Source organism: Chlorella variabilis, assembly GCF_000147415.1.
Source record: "Chlorella variabilis unplaced genomic scaffold CHLNCscaffold_14, whole genome shotgun sequence".
In the NCBI taxonomy this organism is placed as follows: Eukaryota; Viridiplantae; Chlorophyta; class Trebouxiophyceae; order Chlorellales; family Chlorellaceae; genus Chlorella; species Chlorella variabilis.
In genome coordinates, this window is record NW_005435074.1 from 498,341 (window position 1) to 508,466 (window position 10,126).

Sequence of the window (10,126 nt, forward strand, 5' to 3'; positions counted from 1 at the left end):
CAGCGGTGGTGGCGCACACTGGAGGAGCGTGTCGGGCGGGCACCTTGTTGGGCGCTTTGCTGTCGCCGTCACTCTGGCTGCCCGCCTGCCGTCCGCACCTGATGCAGGTCCGCTTTGACAAGCTCAACATTTTGTTGTCAGTGGCAGGTCTGCCGTCATCCCCCTGGACTACAGGCGAGGCACAACACAATTCCTGGAGCTCTAGCGCCTTCGCCATGCCAGATGGCACGGCCGTGGTGACACGCCAGGCGTCGCCGTCGCTCGCAGTTGCCGTCTTCCGCTTTCCGCAGCGGCACCCCCGGGCCGCGGGCTTCTTCCTGGTGTGGCTTCTGGGACTGTATTGCGCGTTCCTGGCTCGTCCACCCGCCATTACTGACGAGCAGACAACGGCATTCAAAGTCAAAGTCCAGGAGGTGAGAGGTGGCGCGCACGAGAGAGGGTGTTTGATTGGGGTCATCCCCACGCCGGGGGCGGCACAATGGCGCCTGGCTGATGCGCGCTGTTCCCCTGTCCCGCCCCTGCTGGCATCACTGCAGGCGGAGGTCATTTTGGGAGAGCTGGCACGGGCGGAGCAGGTGCTGATGGAGGCGGAGCTTGAGCAGCAGCAGTTCAAGGTGTGGTTCTGGCGGTTCAAGCCCGAGGCGCGGACGGAGGTGGAGGCGCGGCAGCCGGCGGTGGATGCCGCGCGAGCTGTGGCGCGGGAGATACAGGGGCGGCGGGACAAGGTGCTGCGGGAGGCCAAGGCGGTCCTGGGGCTGTGGTCGGGTAAGAAGTAGTTGAGCAGCAGTTGAGCAGGTGTTGCGCCATCTCTACCACGGCACCCTTCCTCTGGCCCTGCTGGCTGACCGGCATGATGATGTGGTGGTGCAGAGGCCGGCGTGGAGGAGGGGAGGGAGCTGTTTTGGGAGTCGTTCAACTCGGGCAAGGTGTTTGCCCAGCGCCAGACCTTCATCGACAGCATCTTCACCATCCTCGACTCCCGGGACCGAGACTGGATCAGCATGCTGCTGCAGCTGCTGTTCCAGACCCTCATCAACTTCTTCACGGGCCTCTGCGCCAGCGTCTTCATCTTCCTGCTGCAGCTGCCCTCCCTCATCTGGAGCTACCAGGCCTCCGTGGTGAGCGGCCCAGCTGCGGCAGCCTGCCTCGGTGCAGTTGTGCGAGCGACCTGCCCGGCGATCGCCACCTCAGCCTGACCCCTGAACCCCCGTCCTGCCTTGCAGTGGAGCGCCGTCAGCTTCTTTGCGCTGGCGGGGGTGGCGGCGGTGAGCGTGGTGGCAGCCTACCTCGGCCTGCTGTTTGGCGCGGGCGGGGTCGTGGCCTACTCCACCGTCCACCTGGTGGTGCAGCAGGCGGCGCGGCTGGAGGCGGGGCGCGAGCAGCAGCGGCGGCGCCTCGACTACGACCGCCGTGAGCACCACGACTAGCTGCCATGCTCTTGCAAGGTCGAGCCTGCCTCTTTCCTTGACTCCTACGTTGCTGTGCCATTGATCGTGCATGCACCTTCACTGTGAGAAATTCAACAAGTCTTGCCCAGAGGGATCTGCCCTATGCCACAGGCGAATTGTTTACATGGCTGGGAGACTGGGCAGTGTCAATAAGGCGCCGAGGGCGCAGCGGGCGGGGTCAAGGGTGGGGGAAAACAGAGCACAGGAAAACTTCGGCAGGTGGCATCTGAGCGCTGATGTGTACAATCTGAATTGAGAGAAATGAGGCCTTAGCACGTGTTTCAGCAAACACAAGTACATAGAGCGCAGGGCCGGCACAGCTACAGGAAAAATCTGCAATTTTAAAGTGTCGGCTAGGAGAGGCTACAGAGTACATTGCTCCAAAGTTCCAGATGGCGCAGCCATCTCAGGGAGATAGAGGCATAAAATCCAGGAAGGAAGGTGCGGGCATCGTGACTGCGCCGTCGGCGCTCAGGGATGCAGCATAAACTTAGCCTGGCGCTCAGCCTGCAGTGCTTCACGCCGCAGCCTGGCCACCTCCCGCTTCTGCAGCTCCTTCCTGCAGGCGAGAATTCGGAAGGAGTGGGGGAGACGCGACTTGCAAGTTGTGTGGGGTTGCACAGACCGGCGGACGGCGAGTGCGGCACGGCGGCGCCCGCACCTCTCCCCGCGAAGGGCCTTGGCCACCAGGCGGCTCAGGTGTCGGTCCATCTCCACTGGCCCTTCCTGCAGACAACGCCCGCAGGTGATTGAACCGAGTCAAGGGCTGGGAGACTAGTAGCCGCCGTTCTCAGTGGGTTTTATCCCTCCTCGCCTCACATTTATCTCGAGGTGCATCGGCCGAAATCCCCAGCGGCCCAGCAGCTTGGCAGCCCAGCGCCCCAGAGTTGGTGCAGCGGTGCCGGTCGCCATGCTTTCGGAAAGAGCTTGGAGGAGATGCAAGGCTATCCAGCAGTAAATGTGCGTCAGTGAGAGGCCACTGCAAGCCTCTCAGTCGACTGCGCCACATTCCCCTGCGAGTTGTACTTCCCAAGGGCCGCGTGCCGTTGCACACACCTGCATACACCATTGCACTTCCACCAGCCTGCTGTGCAAGCAGGCGTCGAGCCTAGCCCCATCTTCCGCTCTCCGAAACAACCTCACGAGCAGCGCGATGGAGCGGCGCACCGCATTCAACAGGCTGACGGTGCTGTCAGGGCACTTTGGCAAGCAAGGTTTGGCGCGGCCGAGGGCGGCAGGCGCCGTCACCGCCGCCGCCGCCTGCCGCCTACCTGCGCCTTCCACTTCCAACCCTGCTGCACTCAGTCCACGCGTCTGTGCCATGCTGCGTCCTCGCAGGTGGCGGCGGCGCCAACGCGGAGGCGGATGCGCTGGAGCGGCAGCTGACGGCAGCGGGCCTGGGCACCACGCCCGAGTTTGAGTTTGCCCAAAACATGCGTGCCTTCCCGCCCGCCAAGCACGATGCACTGGGCCTGGAGGAGCTGCTGACGCCGGCGGAGCGGGAGGTCCGCGACCGCGTGCGCCGCTTTGCGGTGAGCGGGGCGGGCGGGCACCTGGTGGCGCTTGGGTGGCTGTGCCACGCGACACCCAACTCCTCCTTGCCGCACACGGCGCCGAACGGGCTGCCCTCCCGCGCGAGCACCGCCGCTCCCAGGCTGATACCTGCTGCACCTCCTGCCGGTTACTCCACCGCCCCCGCAGGAGTCTGAGATTGCTCCCATCATCTCCGACTACTGGGAGCGCGCCGAGTTCCCCTTCCCGCTCGTCCCCGGCTTCCAGAAGCTGGGCATCGGCGGCGGCCACCTGCAGGGCTACGGCTGCCAGGGCCTGAGCGTGATGGGCGCGGCCATGGCGGCCGTGGAGCTGGTGAGCTGGCGGCGGGCGCGGCAGGCAGGCCCAGGGCTGCACGGTGCAGTCGGGCCGGCGCGGCAGGGGCGGGCCCCTCCTGCCGCCTCCTCATCCCTCGCCCTGCCACCCCGGCCCGCCCCGCCCCCGCGCAGGCCCGCGTGGACGGCTCCTGCAGCACTTTCTTCCTGGTCCACTCCTTCCTGGCCACCCTCACCGTCGGCCTGCTGGGCAGCGAGGCGCAGAAGCAGGAGCTGCTGCCCGAGATGGCCGACTTCAGGCGGGTGTCCAACCTGCTGCCAGCCAACACTTACCTGCACCCCCGGGACCGCTACCTGCCGGCCCCAGCCTGCCGTGCCGCTCTGGTCTGCTCACCCTCCCTCCCTCGATCTCCCCCGCCCTTGCCGCCGCAGGAAGGTGGGGTGCTGGGCGCTGACCGAGCCCTCCAACGGCTCCGACGCCTCGGCGCTGGCCACCGTGGCGCGCCGCGTGCAGGGCGGCTGGGTGCTCAACGGCCGCAAGGTGAGCGGCGCCGCCGCGTGCGGAGCGGGGAGCCAAGCTCCTGCTGAGCGCCAGCAGCAGCGCAGGATGCCGCAGCGTCTGCGCCATCCAGGCGTGCCTCTCCCCTGGCCTGCCCTCCCACCGCCAGCCCCCCGCCGCCGCTTCCCCCCATCCTGCCGTGCGCCCCCAGCGCTGGATCGGCAACGCCACCTGGGCCGACATCGCCGTCATCTGGGCGCGCAACAGCGAGACCAGCCAGGTCAACGCCTTCATCGTGCGCAAGGGCAACCCCGGGTACAGGTGGGCCCCCGGGCGCCTGCCGGCGGCAGCTTGCCTGTCAAGGGCCGACGCGCTCTGTCGACCCTCTCCCAGCCTGGGCAGCACTTCAGCCCTGCTGCCTGAATTCAAACCTGCCCGCTCCGCCCTTCCCCTTGCTGCCTTCCTTCCTGACCCCTCTGCCTCGCTTCACCCCTCTGCCTCGCCTCACTTCTCACCCCCACCCACCCGCCCGCCCCTGCAGCGCCACCAAGATGGAGAACAAGATTGCGCTGCGGTGCGTGCAGAACGGCGACATCAAGCTCACCGACGCATTCGTGCCCGACGCGGACCGCATCCCAGGTGTGGGGCGGCTCCCCTGCTCCAGCCGCCTGCGCCCTGCTGGCATGCTTCTATGGTCCAACCATCTCCCGCCCCGGCCCCCAGCCTGCCCCGGCCCCTGCCCTGCCCTGCCCGCCGCCCCGACCCTCCTCCCTTCCCCCACCCCCCTGGCCGCACCCCCAGGCGTGTCCAGCTTCTCCGACACCAACAAGGTGCTGGCCATCAGCCGCATCATGGTGGCCTGGCAGCCGGTGGGGCTGGCGCTGGGCGCCTACGACATGTGCGCGCGCTACCTGCAGCAGCGCCGCCAGTTTGGCGCCCCGCTGGCATCCTTCCAGCTCATGCAGGTGAGCCCGGCTGCCGCCGCCTCCCACCCATGCGCACGCAGCCGCCACGGCCGCGGCCCTTGGCCCCGCCGCGATTCCGCCGCGCCGCCCGCTGCCCGGCGCCGCCCCACCGGGCTGTGCCTGCCCGCGGCCCCCGGCCCCACCGCCGTCCAGGAGAAGCTTCAGCGCATGCTGTCCACCTGCCAGGCCATGTGGCTCATGGCCTGGCGCCTCACCAAGCTGTACGAGGCCGGCAAGCTGACGCACGAGCAGGCCAGCCTGGTCAAGGCGTGGACCACGCTGCGCGGCCGCGAGGTCAGCCGCCCTGCCCAGCCCGCCGGCCGGCGGCGGCGGCAGCAGCAGCAGGGCGCCGCGCCTCTCGCGCCCGCTGCTGGCCCTGGCGCTCTGGCACTGTTGCCACGGCCCGCGTGTGCGCGCCCTGCAGCCCACCGCCCGCTCCTTGCCCCCGCCCGTCTGACAACAAACCGCTTGCCGCGCAGGTGGTTGCCCTGGGGCGCGAGCTGCTGGGCGGCAACGGCATCCTGTCTGAGTTCCTGGTGGCCAAGGCCTTCTGCGACGCAGAGGCGTACTACAGGTGGGCGGGGGTAGGGGGGCACCTGCGGGGATGCTTGCCCCCGCCAGGTTTGTGGCCGACAGCTGTGAGTGTGGGGCGGGCAACAGGGAGCAGCTTGGGGTCGTTCCGTCTCCAGTGGGAGCTGAGCTGAGCTGAGCTGAGCTGAGCTGAGATGGCTGCTGTGCTGCTGTGGCCCCTGCCTGCCTGCCTGGCCCCGCAGCTACGAGGGCTCGTATGAGGTGAACGCGCTGGTGGCGGGGCGCGGCGCCACAGGCATCTCATCCATCAAGCCGCCCCGCAGCGGCAAGGTGCAGGTGCAGGCGTGAGAGGGGGCAGGCACGCGGCCGGCGAGGGCCCGCTGCCCGCCCTGGATGCTGGTGGTCGTGGCCCCCAGCGTACGTTTTGGTGCCTATACCAGCGCTGCGACGCTTGAGTCATTGCCTCAAGCCCATGTCTTACACATTCATGTAGCCGTCTTTCCAATTTTGAACGAGATGCTCTGCATATATGTACCATTGCCCAGCCCCGTGTAGCGCCACGTTGTTTCATAGCGTTTGTAGCGATCCACCCACTCGAGAGATTCGTGCTTGCTGCTTAGTGTATCGTTGAGTTTGTCGTAGCGAGCTGACCAAGGCCCGCATGGTGTAAATAGAGTAGAGGCTGCGGCAGTCAAGGCTGGCGCCGCACCCAGGAACTGATGATTGGCTGCCGTGCACTGCTCAGCGCTTGCCCTTGCCACTCCCTGCAGGCAGGGAGGCAGGTGAAGATGGTTGCCTCCCAGTGTGGGTTTACAGGCAGGCACGGCAGTCAGTGATGGGCTGTGGCGCGGCTGCTGCCTGCGCGCGCCATGCCTGGCCCGCGGACCGGCCAAGATAGCCGCTTGTGCCCGCTGCGCGCTGCGGTGACGCCCTCTTGGCGCTGCAGCAAGCTCTGCTCCCGCAGGCTGAGCTCTTGCAGCTCCACCCTACCTATGTCACTGCTGCTGGGAAGCGCCTGAATGGCCTTCACCTCCTCCACCTTTGCTGCGGCCACAGGCGAAGCTGGCGACTTGGCCGTGGTGGCTGCAGCAGCAGCAGCGCCCGTGCCAGCGGCTGCGCTCACCGCCACCATGCCCTGTGGCTGGGGCTTGCTGGCTGTGCTGCTGCTGGCAGGCACGGCAGCAGCAGCAGCAGCAGCGCTGGGAGTGGCAGGCTTGTCCGCCGGCTTGGCGCTGCTCGCCGCCGCCGAGCTGGCGCCGCCAGCGGGGCCGCTGCTGCCACCGCTGCTGCTGCCGCCGTTGAGGCTTGGCCTGGTGGTGAATGAGTCGGCGGGCACCACGCTGGTGGAGGGCGCGGTGACCAGGTTGCCGCTGGTGGTGCGTGCCAGCACGTTGGTGGCGGCGGGGCGCCCCGACATCACCACAGGCAGCTGGTCGATGTCCTTGACTGCCGCCGCGGTCTTGTGGCGGCGGATCATGCCTGTGCAGGGAGGACGTGAGGAGGGCGTGGGGAGGTGCAAAGGGACGGTGACGTGTGTGCGGCGTCGGAGGGGAGGCACACGGGCACAAAAGGCATGGCAAGGCATGGGCGAGGCGGCACCCTCCTCCCGCAGGCCCTGCTCACCCGCCAGCGAGCCCACATTGTCCAGGGCGCCGGTGCGCGCCCTGCCGCCGCTGCTGAGCACCGTGGCGTCCGCCACCGGGAAGTTGTCCTTGACATTTGTGGCGTAGCCAGCCAGCACGTCCGCCAGCCGCCCAGCAGAGCTCAGGTGCTGGATCAGGTCTGCCCGCGGGATGGCTGCCTGCGGCAGACCGCCACGGCAGCGTCTCTAGGGCAGGGCGCTTGTGGAGCTTGTGGGCAAGGCGCCGCCTGTGGCACCATCATCCACCTGTGGGATGCCCCCGCCCACCTGCCACAGCGCGTTGATCCAAGCCTGCTGCACTTCCTGGGTGGGCGCCGACAGGAGGAAGAAGGGGTGTCTGCAGGAGAAGGCGTGGCTGGAGTGCAGGGTGATGGTGATGAAGAAGGAGCCGCTGCCCTTGCCGCCCTTTGCAGCGCCGGCCATAGGCGGCGGGAGCTCCGTTTCGATCTTGGCAGACTCCAGGGGAATGACGCCATGCAGGCGCTTGGCCTGCAAGCGGGTGGTTCAAGGAGAACAAGCTGCTTACCAAACCAGCCCGGGCAACCAACGGGCACATTCTGGCGGCGGCACGGCGGATCCCTGGCTGCCATGCTTGCCTGCGCAATGTTCTTGCGGTTGGGGAACCAGAAGAGGAAGGAGCCCTGCATTACATGTAGGGAGCATAACATGCTTGCAAGCAGATTGTGCCCATCCTAACTGCTGCACCACCAGGCCACTCCCCACGGGAACGGCGAGTGTAACTGCTCATGTGCGAAGACTGCCTTGCCGAAGCCCTCCTAAATGCGCTCACTTTGAGCACGAAGTAACGCTCCTTCCATGCTCCTCTGCTGTGCCCCTTCTTCAGCAAGCAGCCCGCTTGCTCAGGCGGCGTGAACATGCTGGCCACCGACATGGTGCGGCCGCTCCCAAACTCTCCTCAAAAATGGCCTACTGCCCGTGTTCGATGATCGGCACAACAGCTTTCGTATGCGCGACGCAGCTCGTAAATGGTCAATGGGCTGCCGTGCGCTGCGCTATGCTGCGCCGCGGCGTGCCCAGCACCGGCATATGCCGGTGGATGGCGGCGCCCGGGTTCTTCCATTCTCTTTCGGGTTCTGATCCAGAGGAATTCCTGAAAGCACCGCACGCATGAATGAGGACGCTGGGCCACACCCGCCGAGTGGCGGAGCGGCCAAAGTGGCAGGTGCGCCAAAGCACGGCCCTGGCAGGGCGTTGTGACACGATTCGTGCATCGGGCGGCAGGCAGCTGGGGTACACCACATGCTGCCCTACATGCAGCCCCAGGGTTTGGCTGGAGAGCGTCAGCGCCCTCCTCTCGGAGAGCCCGGGGCGCTTCTGGGGCCGACTCCAGCTCTGTCCCAACACTATGGCGGCCCACCAAGCAGCGGAAGCGGCTCCCTTTTTCCGCCCACCGCCGCCCACCGCCGCCGCCCCGGGTGAAGCCGCCGCCCGCCTGTGCACTCTCTCGTCTCCTGGTGCAGGCAAGATGAAGCGGGTCCTCAAGTCGCTCTTTTCTGCCACCAACGGTGGCGTGGACTTCTACGACGTTGCAGGAGTCACGGTGGTGCCAGCTGATGTTGTGAGGTGCGAGGGGGAGGCGGTACCGCCACCCCTACTGCTGCTGCCCTTGGCTAATTTGGGCAAGGTCGGCGTTCCGCTCCATCCCTTCCGCTGCACGGCTGTTGGGCACAGCTCCTATGTGCTGCACCTCCCGACCGCCTGCTCGCCCCTCCACCGCTGCAGCGGCAAGGCCGAGGAGGAGCGGCGGCGGGCCGAGAAGGGCAAGGCGTGCGTGGTGGATGAGGATGAGGAGCGCATGAGCGTGGACACTGCGTACAGCGCGGAGCAGAGTGGCGGCCAGGGCAAGGAGCGGCTGCGCAAGATGGCCACGCTCGTGCTGGGCATCACCCCCACCGTAGAGGAGGCCATTGATGCTATCGTGTGCCCGCCCCAGCAGCAGCAGCAGCCCGCTTCCTTGCACGGCAGCGCCGCCTCGCTGCACGGCCGGCGCGCCTCGCAGGCCAGCATGGGCAGCATCACAGACGTGGAGCTGGCGGTGTTTGGCTGCGACAGCGGAGCGCCCAGTCCCAGCAGCACCGCATCGGGCTGCGCGGGTGCAGGTCCCAGCCGAGCCGGCAGCGGCGGCAGCGAGCTGTACAGCATGGCTGGCTGCAGCGGCAGCGGCAGCAGCGCGGGCGCATGGGGGGCCGCAGGCCCCTGCGGCAGCAGCGCCAGCGACCACGGGCACATCAGCGGTGCCGCCTTGCCGCGATGGCATTGACCGCAGCTCGTGCAGCCCCTCTCATCACTCAAATTTTGACCAGATCCATCCATCATCGGGGCTTCCAACAGCTGAACCATTTTTTTTTCTAGCTCCTTTCATGCAGCTGGTGCGCAACATGCATCTGCACCATTACGATACCTCCCCCTCGCTCCCTCTGGTTCCCTGCTCCTTTGATTCAGCCAATGATCCTTCCCCTTCATGGTCCAATGTGTTCATTACAAGAACATCAGTTTTGCTCCACCGATGTTCAGCCTGTAGTACCCCTTAGAAACATACAAATGCCAGTGGGTCAGCAGCAGAAAGAAGCTGGGCGAGAATCGTGAGATATGAAAGAAACAAGTAGTTTGAGCGACAGGAATGAATGAAAATTTGGTTGGTCAGGGAGCAGCAGGCCGCAGCGCTTGGGAGGCCGCCGCGTCAGAGCAGCTTGCGCCACCTCATGTACAGCAGCATGCTATAGAAGAAGGAGAAGCACCTGCGGCAGCACGCGCAGTCGGCAGGGCTGCGCTCAGCTCGGGGGCGCAGGGCTGCCGACGGAGCACAGCCAGGGTGCCGAGGTGGTCCTGCCGCGCGGCGGGCAGGGGCGCGCGGGCAGGCGGCCAGTATGCATGGCAGCCATGCACTCACAGCACGAATGCAATGGCGTTGATGGCCCAGAACTTGTCCACGCTGGTGGTGAGGAAGGGCGGGATCACCAGGTTCTCTCCCAGGATGCCTGCGGGCACGGCAGGGCAGGGCTGGGGAGGCGCTGAGGCGTGGAGGGCGGCAGCCGCGTGGAGGCCAGGCGCGGGGAACCCCTCCGCAGCGGCTGCACAGCCCGCCACAGCGGCAGCCCCTGCCGCGGCCGCCCACCTGCCATGAGGTTGAAGGGCGCGATGGCGAAGGAGGCTGCGGTGAGGACGATGTCGAGGCGTATCAGGCGGTGCGCCCT

General features: G+C 66.9%; 4 protein-coding genes across 4 annotated transcripts in view; 2 read left to right on the plus strand and 2 right to left on the minus strand.

Moving 5' to 3' along the window:
- Nucleotides 1-215: 215 nt before the first annotated feature.
- CHLNCDRAFT_135614 (hypothetical protein) lies at nt 216-1,427 on the plus strand (the record flags this gene model as incomplete). The annotated part of the gene is made up of 4 exons (XM_005846216.1): nt 216-413; nt 537-765; nt 871-1,118; nt 1,224-1,427. 4 exons carry the CDS (start codon nt 216-218, stop codon nt 1,425-1,427), a joined length of 879 nt encoding a protein of 292 aa, XP_005846278.1.
- Nucleotides 1,428-2,881: 1,454 nt separating this feature from the next.
- On the plus strand, nt 2,882-5,617 carry CHLNCDRAFT_24792 (hypothetical protein; the record flags this gene model as incomplete). The annotated part of the gene is made up of 10 exons (XM_005846217.1): nt 2,882-2,980; nt 3,150-3,314; nt 3,449-3,577; nt 3,711-3,815; nt 3,985-4,094; nt 4,315-4,412; nt 4,575-4,738; nt 4,892-5,032; nt 5,218-5,312; nt 5,512-5,617. The coding sequence occupies 10 exons, from the start codon at nt 2,882-2,884 to the stop codon at nt 5,615-5,617; spliced, it is 1,212 nt and encodes a 403-aa protein (XP_005846279.1).
- A 481-nt stretch (nt 5,618-6,098) lies between these two features.
- On the minus strand, nt 6,099-7,803 carry CHLNCDRAFT_53170 (hypothetical protein; the record flags this gene model as incomplete). Its single annotated transcript, XM_005846392.1, has 5 exons — nt 6,099-6,748; nt 6,893-7,070; nt 7,179-7,400; nt 7,466-7,552; nt 7,702-7,803. 5 exons carry the CDS (start codon nt 7,801-7,803, stop codon nt 6,099-6,101), a joined length of 1,239 nt encoding a protein of 412 aa, XP_005846454.1.
- Nucleotides 7,804-9,612: 1,809 nt separating this feature from the next.
- Nucleotides 9,613-10,126, minus strand: part of CHLNCDRAFT_135619 (hypothetical protein) — a gene marked incomplete at both ends in the record, with an annotated part of 2,933 nt that continues 2,419 nt past the window's right edge. The window contains 3 exons of the mRNA XM_005846393.1: nt 9,613-9,670; nt 9,823-9,910; nt 10,020-10,047. Of these exons, the coding sequence (XP_005846455.1) occupies nt 9,613-9,670; nt 9,823-9,910; nt 10,020-10,047 (174 nt within the window). The remainder of the gene's footprint in view (nt 9,671-9,822; nt 9,911-10,019; nt 10,048-10,126) is intronic.